Source organism: Podarcis filfolensis (assembly GCF_964270895.1).
Source record: "Podarcis filfolensis genome assembly, chromosome: 6".
Classification (NCBI taxonomy): domain Eukaryota; kingdom Metazoa; phylum Chordata; class Lepidosauria; order Squamata; family Lacertidae; genus Podarcis; species Podarcis filfolensis.
Window position 1 is genome coordinate 83995906 of NC_139609.1, and position 19173 is coordinate 84015078.

The 19173-nt window shown below is 42.6% G+C and overlaps 1 protein-coding gene and 1 long non-coding RNA gene across 4 annotated transcripts in view; both read right to left on the reverse strand.

Moving 5' to 3' along the window:
• LOC310764837 overlaps positions 1–19173 on the reverse strand; it is a 392409-nt gene that overhangs the window by 177646 nt on the left and 195590 nt on the right. The gene's annotated exons all lie outside the window — the stretch shown is intronic.
• Positions 1–19173, reverse strand: part of LOC310764493 — a 76629-nt gene that overhangs the window by 22449 nt on the left and 35007 nt on the right. For all 3 annotated transcript variants that reach the window (XM_083618588.1, XM_083618586.1, XM_083618587.1), the window contains 4 exons: positions 10037–10210; positions 8268–8667; positions 5907–6069; positions 1889–2000 (listed from right to left, as the gene is read on the reverse strand). In XM_083618588.1, the coding sequence (XP_083474714.1) occupies positions 1889–2000; positions 5907–6069; positions 8268–8667; positions 10037–10210 (849 nt within the window). The remainder of the gene's footprint in view (positions 1–1888; positions 2001–5906; positions 6070–8267; positions 8668–10036; positions 10211–19173) is intronic.

The window sequence follows — 19173 nt, forward strand, 5'->3', positions numbered from 1 at the left end:
GCTTGTTTCAAATCCATTAACCACTGCCATCTTGAATAATTAACTACATTCCATATGTCTATTTTTCCTCTTCTGCCCACATTCAGATTGGGAAAACAACAACAGCTAGAACTGTTTCATTGGGCCTTCCCACAGGTGGAACAAATTCTAGCAGTGTTCATTTGTTTGTTTGATGTAATACATTTCTATGCTGCCTCATAGTCAAATTGCCTGCACTGTTTACAAAACTTAAAAGCCACAATACCTACCATAATGCAATACAAACATAAACATGGCAGATAAAAGCACAGTTAAATGTCAGAGTTTAAAACAATGTCTTGTTGAATAAATAGCCCTTTGCTTGGCATTCAGAACACAGAGAGTTGGCACCAATCAAACCTCCCTGTTTATTTAGACCAAGCAACACAAACTTGTTCTGACACGCAGAGAGTTCTTTCAGCAGTCTCTGTATTCTCCTTTCCCCTTGTGACTGCTAGAGTAGGTACTGTGGTACAGGGGTACCCACCATAATGCTCTTCAGATGCTGCTGTATTTCAACTCCCATCATCCCTGACCTCTGGCTATGCTGGCAGGAGTTGGAGTCTACATCACCCAGAAGGCACCACTGTAAATCCACATGCCTCTTTCACCTGCCTCGGATAGTCTGCAAAGCAGCACCATGGAATCTTCCCAGTCCAAGCACACAAAGCAAGTGGAGAGAGGTGAACAGGGAAGGGCCATAGCTGAGTGCTAGAGCAACTGCTTCGCATGCAGAAACCACAGATTCATTCCCCAGCATCTCCAGGTAGAAATGTCCTCTGCCTGGAACCCTGGAGAGCTGTTGCCAATCTGTGTAGACAATTCTGCATTAGATGGACCCAATGGTCCGCAGTTCTTAATCAGGATCCGCCATTATGAGACAGACTAAGTTGCAAGATTGATAGTCAAAGGGGGAAGTGAGACATTGTTTTGTTATCATGTTTGGATTGTGTGTTTGAGTTGGCAAACCCTCCCCTGGAATGACTGATTTATGGTGCAACTGGTCTGGGAAAATTAATGAGCAGACACTTAGACTTTTTTACATCGGAACAGACTAAAATGGCGCCTGCCGCTCGAGCAGGACTTTTGGATCAGTGTGTGATGATTTAAGGAGAGCCTTACAAAGTTCACACAGAAATATAACAATGTTTGGTTTAACTCACCTGCGGAAACAACTCAGAGGTTATTAAGAAGAAAAATGATAACAACAAGAAGACTGGAAGATGGGATTTGTGAACATCAAAAGCAGCAGAAATATGAGATGATTGGACCCTCACTGAACTCGAAACATGGGAACCCCCAACAAAATTTAAAATTCGGCAAAATTTTCGGACTTTATAATATATATTGGTATAATTTGGAATAATTAATGTGATATGATTGGATTGTTAAATGGAAAACTTAATAAAAAAATGTTTTTTAAAAAAATAATAGATGGACCCAATGGTCTAACTCAGGAGAAGACGGCTTCCTATGTCCCTAAGGCACTGTGGAAAGTTATTTCAAGCTGTCTCTGGATGCGTTGGGGAAAATAATGCAAAAGGGTGGCCCATAATCATGTCAAGCATGGGATTAATTTATTTTAAATCCAAGCCATTTGGCTCAACTGGATTGAATTGTTTTGTTGCTCACTTTGCTTAAAGCTCAGCATTACAAGCAGCTAGGTGGCTTACGGTTCCTCCAGAGAACAATGAGTAATAGAGCATATGTATTTTTTTAAGTTACATCCCTAATTTCCAATGCAAGGAGCTAGGTACATCAGGTGCTTCAGTAAACACATCCTTTCGCTTCTCCTTTCATTTGCCCAAAATGATGCTGTTTTCAAAAAGTAGTATCTATCATAAATAAAGAATTCTATCCAAAAGGTTACCTTCTTAGTGCTGTAATCTGCTCAATGCTAAGTCCACCACTGTCTTCATGTATAATGTATAATTTTTCTTTCAGCTGGCTTGGCTTTATGCGGAAACTTTTAAGAAAAATGTCTGGAGGGGGAGAATGGTTCTTTGATTACTTGTAGATAAATGCACAGGGGAGCGGGGGGGGGGGAGGAAGCAGAGAAAGAACACTGGGACATTTATACTGTTGTTCAGCCCACAGAATTAGCTTGTGCTTGTGCCCACTAAAAGCTAAGATGAGTCAGTGCTCTAATATCTTGTACAAATAGTATCCTAGCATTCCAGTACGAATGGCATCGATGTATCCATATGGATGTATTTGATTGAAGTGCAGTCAATCCATTAGTCAGAAGAATAAATCAAGAGAGTGTCTCCTGATGGCACTCAAAACCTTACTTTGAAAATTATTTTAGTTAAGAATACAAAAATTGTGCTGCTGATTCTGGGATTGAGTTTACAGAGCCCACTGTTTCGTTCTCCAGAGTGACCACTCAACTCCCCCTGGGAGCTCACAAACAAGGCGGAAAGGTGACAATCGCTCTCACTGTCATGTGATCAAAGCATCAAGTAAACAGGGGTACACTGCCTCTGAATGAAAAGTGATACCCTTATTGAATTACCCACACCTGAATTTGTCCAGTTTTCCCCCAAGCATGTTTTGAGTCGTAAGTTTGCTAAAAGCAGGGGCTTGCCCAATTTGCGTAGCAGAAAAGAGTGGTTTCCTGGAAGAAACAAGACTAATTTGGAGGATTAAAAAGCACTGTTTAAAGATGTCTTTATCCTCACTAACAACATCTTAAAATGTACTTCCTCACCACCACCACTTTAGTGCCAGTCAATGGTTGAAATAATTTCCCAGCCCAGGTGTCCCAATTAACATAATGATTACACCCTTCCAATTTTAGTTCATGCAAATCCTTCACAGGTTTATGCTTCACACAAAGGATTTCCAATTGTGCTTGCTGGAGGCCCCTTGCGCAGCTGCCTCAAGAGTTACAAAGGATCCTGGGAAGTACTATAAAGCACACATACATTTAGCGTTGTGACAAAATTTTATCCCCCATTTCTTCTTGACCATGTTCCAATACTGAGAGGGGAAACGCATTCAAAAATTATCAAAGAGAAAAGGAAAATTTAGAGTAATTATAAAGGGCAGGGTGAACTGCTTTTGCTGCGTTTAGCTTACTTTTGAGTAGGCATGGGGGAGAAACTTGGTTTTGTTTGTATTTTAATGAGAAACTACCTAAGGTGCAGTTTTCAAGCTTACACACGAACTATCCTTTGAAATTTGTATTTCTCTGAATTTTGCACTTCTCTGAATTTTACAGTACAGTCCACTAACCAGAAAATGTGTACAAAGTGTGCCTGCATGCATTAAAAAGCACACAGCAGTGAAAATAACATGCAAAAGTGCAATATATGGGAGAAATTTGCTTACAAAAATATGCATATTTGTCAAAGCTAAATACAAAATGTCTACAAATTTTCATGTGGATTTTTTAAAATTAAAAATTAAATTAAAAAAATCACAATTTGATGGAGAAATACGGAGAACTAAAAACTGGAAAAATGAGAAACTGATGTTGACAGACTCATCCATTGGTACTTGAGGGAAGGACCAAAGTTCAGCAGTAGAGCATCTGCTTTGCATGCTGAAGGTCCCAGATTCAATCCCTGGCATCTCCAGAAAGGCAGCGGGTAGGGGGTAACCCTTGTCTGAAATTGTGGAGACTCGGCTAGTCAGTGTAGACAGTACTCAGCTAGATGGACCGATGTCTGACTCAGTAGAAGGCAGCTTCCTAACTCAGGGTTAGCAGATGAAGCTGAATGGCAAGAGATTCAGGACAACAACAAAGCACTCATTGACACAGCACACAGCTAAACTACATAAGTTGCTACCACTAGATGTAGTTATGACCACCAACTTGGATGGCTTAAATTGGGGATTAGAAATGGAGGATAAGGCCATCAATGACTACTTGTCACGATGGTTGTGTACTACCGCAGGATCAAAAATAAAGGTAAAGGGACCCCTGATCATTAGGTCCAGTCACGGATGACTCTGGGGTTGCGGCACTCATCTCGCTTTATTGGCCGAGGAAGCCGGTGTACAGCTTCCGGGTCATGTGGTCAGCATGATGAAGCCGCTTCTGGCGAACCAGAGCAGCACACAGAAACGCCATTTACCTTCCCTACCTAAACAGTACCTATTTATCTACTTGCACTATGACGTGCTTTCAAACTGCTAGGTTGGCAGGAGCAGGGACCGAGCAATGGGAGCTCACCCCATCGCGGGGATTCGAATCGCCGACCTTCTGATTGGCAAGTCCTAGGCTCTGTGGTTTAACCCACAGCGCCACCTTAGGATCAAAGATAGTATTCCTTTAAACATCTGCTACAGGAGAGCTATTGCACTCAGGAACTGCTTGTGGGCTTCCCACACACATCTGTTTGATCACTAGGAGAACAGAATGCTAGACTGGGTAGACCTTTGGCCTGATAAAGAGGTCTCTCCTTATATTCTTATGTCAATGATCACAGGATAAGATTTACTTGAAAATAAAACCCCAAGGTGGCTATCACCAATGGAAGCGAAGGCTCAGAAAAAGCTCAATATGGAGGCCAAGTGGCCAAAATATTGGGAGATTTTGGAACAAGAAGATGACAAATTGAAATTGCAGAGTTTGAGAAACTATAAGATAAGGTGCGAGACTGGCTTCATTATTTTCAGATAATGGAGGCTTATAATTTGGACAAGAAAATTGGCTTCCAGGTGGGAAAATCTAAACTGGAAACAGAACTTTTAGAACCCAAAACTAAGACACTGTCAAGAATGTATAACTTGCTGCTGAAATGGAATACTCAGGATGAAACGGTTAAATCTGCTATGATTAAATGGGCACAAGATGTTGGACATAACATCATGTTTGCTGACTGGGAACAGTTGTGGACCACAGGTATGAAATTTACGGCATGTAATGCCTTAAAAGAAAATATTATGAAAATGATATACAGGTGGTACATGACCCCAGTCAAGCTTGCAAAAATTTACCATTTGCCCGATAATAAATGTTGGAAATGTAAAGAAACTGAAGGTACCTTTTTTCACCTTTGGTGGACGTGCCCTAGGATTAAGGCTTTCTGGGAAATGATTTATAATGAATTGAAAAAGGTATTTAAATATACCTTTGTGAAGAAACCAGAGGCCTTTCTCCTGGGCATGGTCAGCCAATTGGTGTTAAAAAAGGATAGAACTTTCTTTATGTATGCTTTCTTTATGTATGCTACAACAGCAGCAAGAATACTCATTGCAAAGTATTGGAAGACGCAAGACCTACCCACTCTGGAAGAATGGCAGACGAAATTGATTGACTTTATGGGACTGGCAGAATTGACTGGCAGAATCCATGACCAGGGAGAAGAATCGGCAGAAGAAGAATGGAAGAAATTCAAAGACTATTTGCAAAAATACTGTAATATTAAGGAACACTGAGTGATGTTGGATTGAAATTAAGGGGTTATTAGCTGTAATGATACAAAAGAATATGAAAAAAACAGTTCTTTTTTGTACATAAGTAAAAGTATAAGTTACAATAATTTAAGAAGATGGATTGAAAATAAGGTTTATAGCTGTAATGCTATGAGATAAGGATTTGCTGGATGAATAATTTGAACTGGAATACAAGAAGGGGAGGTATGAGGAGGTCAAGGAAATATGTTATTGGAAAATATGATATGAAATTTATGTGTTTTTAATATTTTTTCCTTTCAATCTTTTTTCCCCTCTTTTTTCTCTTTCTTTTTGATTTGTATAAAATGGAAAATCTCAATAAATATCTTTTTAAAAAAAAAAACATTTGATGGACTGCTCTTCTTACAACTATTGAAATTCAGTTGAAATTCTGCAGCATTTCCTTCTGAGCCTCTTAAAAATCTTAGGAATCATGAGTAAGGGGCTACTCCTAGTAAGCAAAGTGACATTTTCACACTTACTGAAGTTATGCGCAATTTTGGGGTTTAACATGATTTGTTGTGTCAGGAGAGGCTCATTGCCATGAGTTCCCACCACTTCTTGAATACGAAACTGGTTGTGAAGCCGAGCCACATCTATGGTTTTCTGGCCCAGGTGGCAGGATGTCCAGATTGATTTCTCTATCTAAAAATATTAAAACGCTGTAAGTAAATATGTCATGGCATCTCTATAATTAGGACAGGCAAGTTCCCAAGGATTGATTTGGAATGAGCTTACCTAATGCAAGCTACTTTGCACGCAGTTCAGCTCGTGTCCAAAATTAGTTCATTTTAAGCTCACATATTCCAAGCTCCAGGTTTCGTCATATTTTCAGTGATGCTTTTATAAACACACAAAGCAATGAGAAGTATCCCCACTCCCAACACATCCTCCAACCACTAGGGAATATGATGAGTCCTGCAGACCCTTCATACTCCTCTCTGACACATTCCCCCATCCCCGAAAAAAGCGTACCTGCAATGGTGAAATGTAGCCTTAATGTAGTAGAAGCCCCAGGAACCCTCAGAATTATAGATATCCTATGTATCTTTTGGTAGCTGATTTCTGGTGAACTGTAGTTTCCAGGATATTTGTGAAGACCCCATAGAAACAACATTTCCCACCAGTCTTGTCACTTAATAATGGCCTAACTAATGAAGGTTGCAACAGCCCTCCTTACCACTGCTGCCAGGTAAGTTTCAGCCAGAAAGGGAAGGGGTCAGCCATGGAAGTGTAATATGCCAGTTTTGAAACTGCGGCGAAACTAATTATGAGTGGAGACCAAACTTGGCTAATAATTAGCCTAGAAGCCCAAGACTAGAGAATTCCATGATTCAAAAAAATAGGATTTGGTGAGGTATAACTATCTTATAGGACATCCAAGTAGGATCCCATGTTCCTGAATGGGTTTTGTAACACCTAACTGAGCATATAGGAGGAGTCCTAGGAACTGCAAGTACCTTCTTCCTGAGGTCACCCTGTGATGTGTAAATGGTAGTTATGACATTCTTTATGGACAGTCATAACCATAAAAAGACAATAGATTCCCATGGGGCTAAGAGTTTGGGGATTCTTCTTGAGGAATCCATGTAGAACTTGAATTCCATCATAGTGTTTTTCACTGTATTCCTCCAACTGAATGATTACCAGGGGACTGTATGTGGGGGGCAGGGGGCAGGGTGGAGATTCCATCTAAATAGGCCATAAAAGAGCTTGACCCACAAAATAGGATCATGACCTCTCTGTGGCTTGGTGCTACCACATCCCTCAATGGGGTAGAGGGTGATTGTGAATCATGAGTCATTACATCTAGGACAGTGGTGGGGAACCCCTGGCCTATGGACCTAATTAGGCCCACAAGTGATTCCCATTTGGCCCAAGGGCCATGTCAGCCAAGCCACAGCCACTTGTCCATCACCCAGCATCAGATGACTTCAGCTATGGGTAAAAGCATGACTTGGAAAAGCACCACATTCAAAAGGGAGAATCAGGAGTTCACTCTAAATGGACTCTTGATTCTTCTTTTGCAGACATGGCTTGAGTTCAAATGAATATTCCATTGCAATTCAAGCCATAGTTGCAGGGGTAGAATTTTTGCAGCTGCGGTTTGACTTCTTGAATTCAGGCCATGTTTCTTTGCAGTTCAAGCTGGGACTGCAAAGGAAGAATCTTGCAGCTGCATATTGAAGTTACCATTTCCTGGCACCCGATGCCATCAGCTGATTAGCAGGTGGCCAGATCCACCCACCTGTCACGTGATCTATGGAATGCTGGCTGCTTCTGCTCAGCTCTCCTCTAAGAGGATAGGGACTATGGTTATAGATTATTCCCAACATTTATTTATTAACCAATGGTGTTCGTCTCTTGCCCATTTTACCTCCTAAGGAACTCAAGACAGCAAGGATAGGTTCCCCACCCGCCAATTTAATTCCATTAAATGCCTACTATGATCACAATATTCTCCTTTGCAAGGAGGCTTACATCACTTGTGTTGTCAGGATTATCTGAATGGGCATGTGAGGGGGACATGGTGTATGTACTACAAGGGTAACCAACGGTGCCCTCCAGGTGTGGATGCTTTCTCCCATACTCCCATACTGAGAAACAATGAGAAGCTTGGTCCAAAACATCTGGAAAGAACCTCAGTGGTCACCCTGGTACACTACTTGCTTTCTCTATTTTGTTGCTAAATTCCAGCACGGACAGCATTTCTATTCTGTAGAAGGATGAACAATCTCGTGTTAAACCACATTATGATTATGATGATGACAGCTTGCAACAACAGAGAATCAAACACTCATGGATTTTATGCGCCCTGTTCTATGCAAAATATAATTTCAGACCTTTTCCTGAGGAACTACTTCCCAGTGGAAGGCTTTTGTTCTTGTTGATGTTGGAGGCTGGCTGGACAACTTGGGAAAAGGAGGCGGGGCTTTCCCACCTGCCGTTCTTCCAGGAAGCTGACCCAATGCTGGAACCAAAGGACGGTTCTCCTGGAGAGTGTGGGCTAAAGTCACAGCCTCTGGAGCTGTAGGAGATTCCAGACCGAAACAGATGGGCTGTTCCATCTTCCCTTCATTTAAACAGTGAGCTTCCTCACATACTGCATCTGAGACGTTCCCCTGAGTCAGGGATTCTGCCTTTGGCAATGAGCAGTATCTGTCTATGAGCAGCATCCACTCATTTCGGAGCTTGGCAATGTCCTCTAGTTTGTTGTTCTGGACAGTAAAGGGTATTTGGAATCTACAATTCAAAAACGGTGAGTCTGTGAACCCAAAATAGTGCACATGAAATGCCAATAAGCAAAACCACAACCATTTCTGTTTCATGCCCATTGATGTTACAGACAGTTTTACTTGTCAAGAAGGCCAGCAGTGCTGACTCTGACCTTTTCAGGCTGACTTAATTGCTCAGACTTTGAAGGAAACAAGAGTGCTGAGATATAAAGATATATATTGCAACATATTGACTCAGGTGAACAATTTCCGTATAATTTTGTGGCCTCTGGGGTCAAATGGAACATTTCTACAGTCTGCGAAGACACAGCTACAGCTAAACACTGTCTCCAGCATTTAGATTTTTCACGTGAGCCAATTTACTAATTAATCCTTCTTTGGTTTGTGAGCAAGGAACAGAATGCTTTTGACATTGAGATACGTCGACTTGGCTAGCCACTAGGAACTGGAACTGAAATATGTCCAGCATATTAACATGCTTTTGAGCATGTGCAGAGTGTCCTTCCCACATCAATAAGTGATGAAAACTTAGCACCTCTTATTTTAGAAATGAAACATGCACATCCAATCATATATTCAATGCTGAAATTGTGTATCTGGATTCAAGCGACTAATCTCGCATGCCTAGCTTTACTTTTAGGGAAACTAAGAAAGCAAAACTTCTAACAATTCATTTATTCCCAAGCCTTCAGCTCTTTCACACAATCTCCAGGGTAATATTAGAGCCTATTGAATTTGGGTGTACATGTATATGGATGTCACAATGTGATATCTAATGTGTGGTAACTGATGTGTGTGCAGACTACAGCTGGCAAGAAAAGGTGATCAAACTTATGTGAAACCGATGCAACAATTCAAGGAGAAATGGCTTCACGAATGACTCCCCACAGCTTTGTTTCACTGACTCGTCTCACTGACTCCTATTCCCCCTTCCAGAGCAATAATCTCTAGACTGGTTTAACAGTCAATCTCTCTTCCCAGGAATATCTGCATATTGTAGCTCTGTGATTTCCTAACAGCTCTCAGCACCCTTAACAAACTACAGATCCCAGAATTCTACAGAGGAAGCCATGACTGTTTAAAGTGGTATCGTAGTGCTTAGAATGTATGGTGCAAATTTAGCCAGAGTAATTTTCTGTTTTTTGTGATTCAGCAATCTTGACATGTGTGTGTGTTTCTCTTCCTCCCTACACAGCATTCACAACAGAACATTATGCAAAGCTCACTAGCATCATTTAGCATGGTTTGTACCACTTGTGCAACCTTGACTTAGACCCTCTGGGCTGAACGGGGTATAAATAAATTATTATTATTATTATTATTATTATTATTATTATTATTATTCCATTTGTTTCCGCTGTATTAGGTACACTTACAAGTACTTGGCTTCCTTTGTTCGAAGCATGAAGGTGCCAGAACCATCCTCCTCGCTGACAACTGCATCTCCACTTGACAAGTTAATTGTTTTTGCTACAGGAGCCACCGTCTCCATCTGGCGTTGGTCGATGCAATGTAAGCTCAGCTCCTGTTCGCTCAGCTGCACAAAGTGTCTAGAGGACAAAAAAGAAAAAGAAGAGAAAAGGTGCTGGCACACCCAGGTAGTTAGGTGCATGTAGATCCTTTGATTCAATGCAAAAATACACATTTCATACTGGTGAAAATAATTTCTTTTAAAAGGATTTGCGAAGGACCTTATTGTTTTATGGTTTGCGAATCAACTTAGGAGGTTAAAAGATTCCTCATTAATGGAGCCTAAAACATTTACAGTGTTTTGATGTATCTTGGTGCTCTATGCTTTGTATTTATTAGGTTAAAAGGGTTTGTGAATTGCTAGTCTGTCTTAATGGCATCTGAAACATTTGAAGTGTTCGGGGTTTCACTAATACGGGGCTATAATGCTCTGTGCTTTCTCAATTAAATTTATTAAGTGAACTCTGTTTTTCTAATTGAAATGAACACTATAATTAATAAGAGGTTTGTTTTTTAAAAAGAACTTCAGGATAGAAATTCAGGGATAGGCATCGGACTGAAAATGAAGAAGAGATATTGCAAAACATTTTCTTTGTTGCACAAACCTGGGGATGAGGAACCTGCGGCCCACCAGCAGACCCTGTGGGTCTCTGATGGCTTGACTTTACCCCCAAAGGTACACTCTTCCATTATCTTCCAAGACAGACAGGTGCCAACAGCAACAGCTCCAGCCAGCCTAGCTTATAGTCAGGGATGTAGCCCAGCAACATCTAAATAGCTATAGGTTCCCTAGCCCGAAAATAGAGTAGCTGTGTTCAGTTATCTCCAAATCTGTCTTTCTTTCAATGGTTAACTGTACTCTTATTCTGGCTATTAAAAGTGGGGAGGGGTCTTCTCAATGACAGCTCCCTGGTTATGGTATAACCCAGAGATGGGGAGCCTCTAGTTATCCAGAGGTTGTTGGACTACAACTCCCATCAACCCTCACCCTTGGCCATACTGGCTAGTGTTGATGGAAACTGCAGTCCAACAATATACAGAGTGGCACAGGTTCCCCATCCCTACATTAGAAGATAACGCTCAAGATAGCTCCCATCTGACCTTCTCTGCCCTTGAAGGTGGTGAAGGTCCTGTGTGAGTGCCTGGAGGTGGTTGGAGGATGGATGGCAGCTAACAGATTGAGGTTGAATCCTGACAAGACTGTAGTACTGTTTTGGGGAGACAGGAGGCGGGTGGGTGTGGGGGACTCCCTGGTCTTGAATGGGGTAACTGTGCCCCTGAAGGACCAGATGCGCAGCCTGGGAGTCATTTTGGACTCACAGCTGTCCACGGAGGCGCAGGTTAATTCTGTGTCCAGGGCAGCTGTCTACCAGCTCCATCTGGTACGCAGGCTGAGACCCTACCTGCCTGCAGACTGTCTTGCCAGAGTGGTGCATGCTCTAGTTATCTCCCGCTTGGACTACTGCAATGAGCTCTACGTGGGGGTACCTTTGAAGGTGACCTGGAAACTGCAATTAATACAGAATGTGGCAGCTAGACTGGTGACTAGGAGTGGCCGCCGGGACCACATAACACCCGTCCTGAGAGATCTGCATTGGCTCCCAGGACGTTTCCAAGCACAATTCAAAGTGTTGGTGCTGACCTTTAAAGCCCTAAACGGCCTCGGTCCTGTATACCTGAAGGAGCATCTCCACCCCCATCATTCAGCCCGGACACTGAGATCCAGCACCGAGGGCCTTCTGGCGGTTCCCTCATTGCGAGAAGTGAGGTTACAGGGAACCAGACAGAGGGCCTTCTCGGTAGTGGCGCCCGCCCTGTGGAATGCCCTCGCTTCAGATGTGAAGCAAATAAGCAGCTATCTTCTTTTTAAAAGACATCCGAAGGCAGCCCTGTTTAGGGAAGTTTTAAATATTTAATGCTGTATTGTTTTTAACACTTGATTGGAAGCTGCCCAGAGTGGCTGGGGAAACTCAGCCAGATGGGCGGGGTATAAATAATAAATTATTATTATTATTATTATTATTATTATTATTATTATTATTATTATTATTATTTAAACCTCTCTTAATTGTTATATTTTGTACTGGTTTTAAAACTCTTTTCAGTTGTTTTTATATAACTCACCTTGGGACTTATGGGAAGGTGATTCATAAATTAATGAAATAATGGGTGGTAGCAAACTAACTTGTCCCTTCAAGTTACTGAACTTTCCCTGCTTCTCCTTCCCCACCCCCACCCCCTCCTCAGATCTGCTCTGGAGGGTTGAGGGAACCTCAAGAACAGTTTGTGGGGACATACAGGGAAAAGGGGGGAGTTCAACTGCAGAAGCAGAAATAATTTGTTTTGATTAAGACCCGTGTTCATCACATGCAGCGCTGCTTCCATTCCACTGCAGTCTGGCTTCCAACAAAAACAAAGTTATTCATCTTGCTATCCACCGTGGCAGAATTTTACATACTTAAGTAATAATAAGAAGAAGAAGAGTTTGGATTTGATATCCTACTTTATCACTACCCAAAGGAGTCTCAAAGTGGCTAACATTCTCTTTTCCCTTCCTCCCCCACAACAAACACTCTGTGAGGTGAGTGGGGCTGAGAGACTTCAAAGAAGTGTGACTAGCCCAAGGTCACCCAGCAGCTGCATGTGGAGGAGTGGGGAATCGAACCCGGTTCACCAGATTACGAGTCTACCGCTCTTAACCACTACACCACACTGGCTCAGTTCAGTGCAAAGGAAATTCAGTGCAAAGGGAAGGTGGCAGGAGTCATCAATTAACCACCATTTGCAGACTGAAAACAACCACTGATTGTATTTTTGTATTTCCATTCTGGAGATGGAACACATAAGTGAACATCTTTGACATCTTTGCACATAACTCAGACTCACAATCATGCAGAGTTCTGGATTACATGGGATGCTTTGCATGTACAGGTACATGTAGGAAGGCCCTGTCACTACAGATGGATATGAAGTCTAGGGCTCAAGGGTGGATTGGCAAGCCCCACTCCAGTGTGGGGCAAACACTGGAGCATCAAGAGGGCTCCAGTTGACTACTGATTGTGTGGGTTCTATCCAGCTAAGCATTATTAAGCATTACGTAAGTAAACTCACAAAAATTAATAGGCCAAAGTTAGTCATGGTCATTATTTTCAATGGGTCTAGTCTGAATACAATTAGCATTAGATACAACCCTTTGTGTTTAGTTCTGATTTACTTACTGTCTCTCCTGAAAGCTTAGCTGAAAGATAAAGAATTCAAGTCATTTTGGCTACCACTCCTAACTGAAAGCATCCATTATCTCTACATCTGTGTACAGAGTCAGAGTTGAACAGAGCTGGCCGTCTTATTGCATTCAAATTCCTTTCACAAAGAACTTGCAGCTTAATTGTTCACTGTTTAACAAACAGTTGCTTTGATGAAGGAAGCAAACTTGGGCTTTGCTCCACAAGGTGAACAACAAAAATCCATTGTGTTCCCATGGCCATCCATGTATGGGGAGAGAGGTGTGGTGCAATGGTTAGAGCATTGGACTAGGACCTGGAGGACCAGAATTCAAGCCTCCACTCAAGTCATGAAGCTCACCTTGGACTAGTCACTGTCTCCCAACTTAATCTACCTCACGTGATTGCTGTAAGAATCAGAATCGTGCTTGCCACTCTGAGCTCCTTAGAGGAAATCTGGGATATAAATGCAATAAATAAATAAATGAAGAGCCTGCTCTATATATGTAGGATTTGTGTAAATGTAGAACCCTGTGCAACCAGGGTGCTACATCACACAGGGAGCTACATAACCCCCTTCTTCTCAAACACATGGAGGGCAGCATGGATGTGATGAAGAAAGAGAGGCCAGCAAATATAGACTCACTCTCCCACTCATGTGAGAAACTGAACACCTCAATAGGTCTATTGTGTCCTCTGCTTTTCAGACAATATATGATTATTCATCATCGCTAATCACATGAAGAGTGCTTCTAGATGGGGCCTTAACCAAGGTGAGATATTGCAAATGGATCGCTTCCAATGCATAATATTGTTGTTGTTTATCGTATTATATATTCAACCAGAAAGGGTAAATCCACATGAAGGGGTGTCGGCATTTTGATGCCAGTGGTGCTACATGGATGCTGTGAAAAATATTGCGTGCTCATCCCACAATTAAGAAACATTTGGAAGCACCCAAGGTCACTGCTTCGCTGCACAATGACTTTGTTATAAGAAGCCAAATGGGATTAAGGGCCAAATTAAGGTAGCAAGTCCTTCTAGTGGAAGCCCCCGTGCAAGGACCTTCACTAACACAATTGGGCTTTTCCGCACTCTCCCCCCATTCTCCCCTGTGCCCCCCCAAAAAAGTAGCTCAAGTGGGTCCAGAGAACAGCATCTTGGGGAAGGAGACTGGGGTCATTTGCTCTGGCAGGCTGTAACTCTGGTGCCAACAGAACGATTGCCATAGGGTTATACTGAATTCTTCCCTGTGTATGACAAATGCACTTTCTATTAGGGAAGGCAGAAATCCACCTAGTGAGGGAGGGAAGCCCTTTTGTTTTTGTTTTTTTGTTTTCTTACAATTTATGTCGATGGCATTGCTATATATTTTAAAAAGTAATCTCACCAAATGCTCCTTTTATGTTATTAAAGGAATACAAATGTACACCTAGACAAAGAAAAGAGGGAAAACATAAAATAATAGTAAATTACAACTACTGCCATATGTTTATACAGTATATGATGTTCAACTTTATGGAGGGCTTTACTCAAAGCAGGGCCATTGAAATGAATGGACATGACTGTGTTAGGCCCATTGATTCCAGCTGCTCTGCTCTGAGTTGAATGCCACCCTAGATTTCTTCTTCTCATCTCTCAAGGAAATTATGCTTAGCCATTTATCTATGTCCCCCTGAGCTTATTTTTCATTTCAACAATGAAAATGCATCAAATCATATTGAGTTGTATTTAGTTTTCATATAACTGATGGATCATGGACTTTCAGACTGCTCCGGCTTATGCCGTCCTCTCAGTCGTACTATCTCAGTAATCTCTGACACGTTCACAACATGCCAAGCTTTATTCAGCCGGTCGCATTCTCTGCTTAGTGGCCAACTACATTTCGGCAGATCTTATTAAGTTCCCAATCAATAGTGTATAATGCTGCTTAATACTGGCTCGAGACAAAGGTCCATCTAGTCTCACATCCTGTTCTAGCAGTGGCTTACCAAGTGTCTATGGAAAGCCCGCAAGTAGGACATGAATGAAATCTCCCTCTCCCCACTTGTGCTCCCCACAGTTCCCAGCAACTTGCATTGAGACATGCACATTGTCTCTGATACCAGAGACAATGCACAGCCATCATGACTTGCAGCCCTTCGTTAGCCATTATTATTATTACTATTATTATTATTATTATTAGCCCACCCATCTGGCTGGGTTTCCCCAGCCACTCTGGTTGGCTCCCAACCGAATCTTAAAAACACAATACAGCATTAAACATTAAAAACTTCCCTAAACAGGGCTGCCTTCAGGTGTCTTTTAGAAGTAAGATAGTTGCTTATGGACTGCAAGATCAAACCTCTCCATTCTTAAGGAAATCAGCCCTGAGTGCTCACTGGAAGGACAGGTCATGAAGCTGAGGCTCCAATACTTTGGCCACCTCATGAGAAGAGAAGACTCCCTGGAAAAGACCCTGATGTTGGGAAACATGGAGGGCACAAGGAGAAGGGGACGACAGAAGACGAGATGGTTGGACAGTGTTCTCGAAGCTACCAGCATGAGTTTGACCAAACTGTGGGAGGCAGTGGAAGACAGGAGTGCCTGGCGTGCTCTGGTCCATGGGGTCACAAAGAGTCGGACACGACTAAACGACTAAACAACAACAACAAGTTGCTTATTTCCTTGACATCTGCTGGGAGGGCATTCCACAGGGCGGGCACCACTACCAAGAAGGCCCTCTGCCTGGTTCCCTGTAACCTCACTTCTTCCAGTGAGGGAACTGCCAGAAGGCCCTCGGCGCTGGACCTCAGTGTCCGGGCTGAACGATTATCCTCCATTGATTTGTTAAACTACATCCTGCGGCCACTACTGTTTTTGTTTAGATTATGGAGTTTGTCTCTTTTTCACCATTCAGCCTTGAAAGTTTCCAAGAGCAGGCCTCTCACTAAGAATCTTGCCCTCTCCACTGAAATCTCTTGCATTTAGTGTTACAAAAAAATGGCATCCTTGTCAATTCGCTTGTGTGTTGAGGGACAGTTTCATGTTTCTGCTTTTGCTGTTACCCAAAACTGGCATCAGAGAGATACCTGCTCCAATCTAGGCATGCAAATTCAGGTGTTTTCTCTCCAAAGAAATAGTTTTGAGCTTTAAGAGAGGGTTAGATATTAGCTTCAAGAGAGGTATTAGTACAAGAAGGGTTTGCAATGTTCAGGAAATGACAGGGAAGGTGAATGTTTGGGGAAAGGTGGGGAGATGGACTGGCCATAGGAACAATTCATCTGGTTCTCTTGTCAGTTTTGGGGGGGAATCAGTCTGGTGGTACCTGGCTTAGGCCCCTTCCAATTCTTGGGATCCTCTATCTGTGGGAGTAGAATATATAGGAGCAAGCTTACCGAATCAGTTCCTTTGTCAAGGCAATGGCTTTGGCCGGTTGGTTAAGTACCGAGATTTACAAATCCAAAGACGTTGTCATAGAAACAAATGGGTGGGCTTTTCCCAGCACCCTCACTGGGTTTAGCCAGAGTTGTGTGTGTGTATGTGTGTGTGTGAGTAAGTGTGTGTGTGTGTGTGTGTGTGTGTGTGTGTGTGTGTGTGTGTGAAAGAGAGAGTTGAAAAGCTGGATGCTGAAAACTGGAGACAGGGAAATGTGTTTGGTCTGTACTGGATTTTGAGGGTCCCTAAAAGGGAAGCAAAATCTGTGCTAGTGTTAATGCTATGAGCCCTTCCATCCTATGCCAAGGTTGTATATATGTGTAAATAAAACCATATATCCTAAAGACACCAGAGTCTCTGCTGACCTTCATTCCTAGGAAACCAAACCCTGAGTAAAGCTCAGCCCCATCTGGTGTCTCCTGGAGACTGGGGTGGTGCATAAAAAACTCTCTCCAGTGAAAGATTCTCTACTTCTTGAGTTGGAATATATAATGTCCAGGAATACTCTGTAGAAAAGCCAGGGAGGTAAAGAGGACTTCTAGGGCTCTAGGAATTCAAATCATAACCCTTGTCTTTCTTCTAAAGGTTGTTCTTTTTCCAGGTTTCCTCCACACCTCCATTCTAACACAAGGCAACAAGCTGCAAAGGGAGCTGGTAGAGACAGCAAAGAATACACCCTGGGTTTGTGGGGCAATTGACTGAAATCAAAGAAGGCTAGTTCTGAGTTTTGGGTGGCCTTGGGAGCGTTTGGTATATAAACAGCTATGTAGAAGAGCCCGGCGGGACAGTGAGTGTTTTCTCCCCAAGCACCCAAAATGTGTTTGAAGACACGTCTGGCTCAATTAACCTTCATTCAGTATTGCAGCAAAGCACACAAACAACGAAAGTCTCCCATTGCTCCCATGAGATACAGCTTCGCTTGAGTCATTCTTTTTTTAACAGTTGGCTTCAGCGCATGAAACCACTGCATTTTGGATCAGATCTGCAGAAAAGGACCAGAGACTCAAGGCCAAGCTACAGGAATGGAGGACCTGTTGCCCTCTGGACGCTGTTGGACTCCAACTCTCATCAGCCTGGCCAAAGATCAGGGATGGTGAGAGCTGGAACCCAGCAACACCTAGCATGCTACAGGTTGCTCATCCCTGCTACACACGTTGAATGCATCTTTGAATCTAACATGCAAGATTTTTAAAAAATGGAATTGTGTCAGCTGGTGGGGGGCTGATATTGAGTGGGACCACAGCAAGCAGGGAAGGGGGAATTTAACCCTTTCTTCCCCTGCCACAGTCCTGAAGGCAATCCATCTTCTGCAGCTAGTATTTGCTTTCAGAGGAAATCTGCCATTGGCACCTGACTTCATGCCTGCTCAGATCCCATTTATTCATTCTCTGTCTGTCTGTCTGTCTGTCTGTCTGTCTGTCTCTCACACACAAACACACAGTTAAAGGAAATTACATTTGTTAAAACCTGCACATGAGATGCAAAGACCATTGAGAAGGGAGTGACAGAGGCAGGCAGAGACACCACTGTAGAATCATGGAATTATAGGGTTAGAAGGGATCCAAGCAGTCATCTAGTCCAATCCTCTGTAATGCAGGGCCTGCACCACTCATACTGTTCCCTTCCCCCACACAGCTGGAGGAACATCATCTGCCCTTTGAGAAGGAAGAAGGAAGGCTGGGAGAAGGGGTTGGTTGTGTTGGGTTGGGTTTTATTTTTAACTGCTGATGAATGATGGGAGAATCATAAAATTGTAAAACCTCCTTGGGCAAAAGTGTGATATATAAATGCAGTAAGTAATTTAACATCTAGGAGGCCATATGCCCTGCTTTACAAAGGAAAGTCAACTATTTGAAGGGCTATCTGGTTCAAGTCCAATTTAAAGATAACTACTCTTAAGAAAGGAGAACGGGGTCCCTACAGATGGGAGCTTTATTGTGGGTGTATTTTGCAAGATGCTCTTTACACAATAATAGCGCATTAGTGGTGGGTTTATTCTGCTTCAATTTGTTCTGGGGTGCTTCCCCACTGCTACCACATTACTGCTGCTCAGAGGGCCTGTGGACCACAACAAAAGCAGGACAAAAACAAAACCCCAGAACATCTGCAGTATAAAAGGATACAGGATTTCAGCAGGAAGTTACAGGTTATGCACAAATTGGAAATGAAGCAGTGTGACCACCCAAAAACTTTTGCAGTTGCAAACAGCACTGAAAGCAGGGTCATTTGTGACCCCACCCCCCACCCCCCACCCCCGGTAGCATCATGAGCATAAAGCATCATGGTGCACAATTAAAAGGGTGTTTGGGGAGCCCAAAGTTACCCATCAGTGTTTAGCAGTTGGACCAGAGGCACTCATGTCACTTGGTCACAGTCTTCCCTATAACGAAAACATATTCACTAAT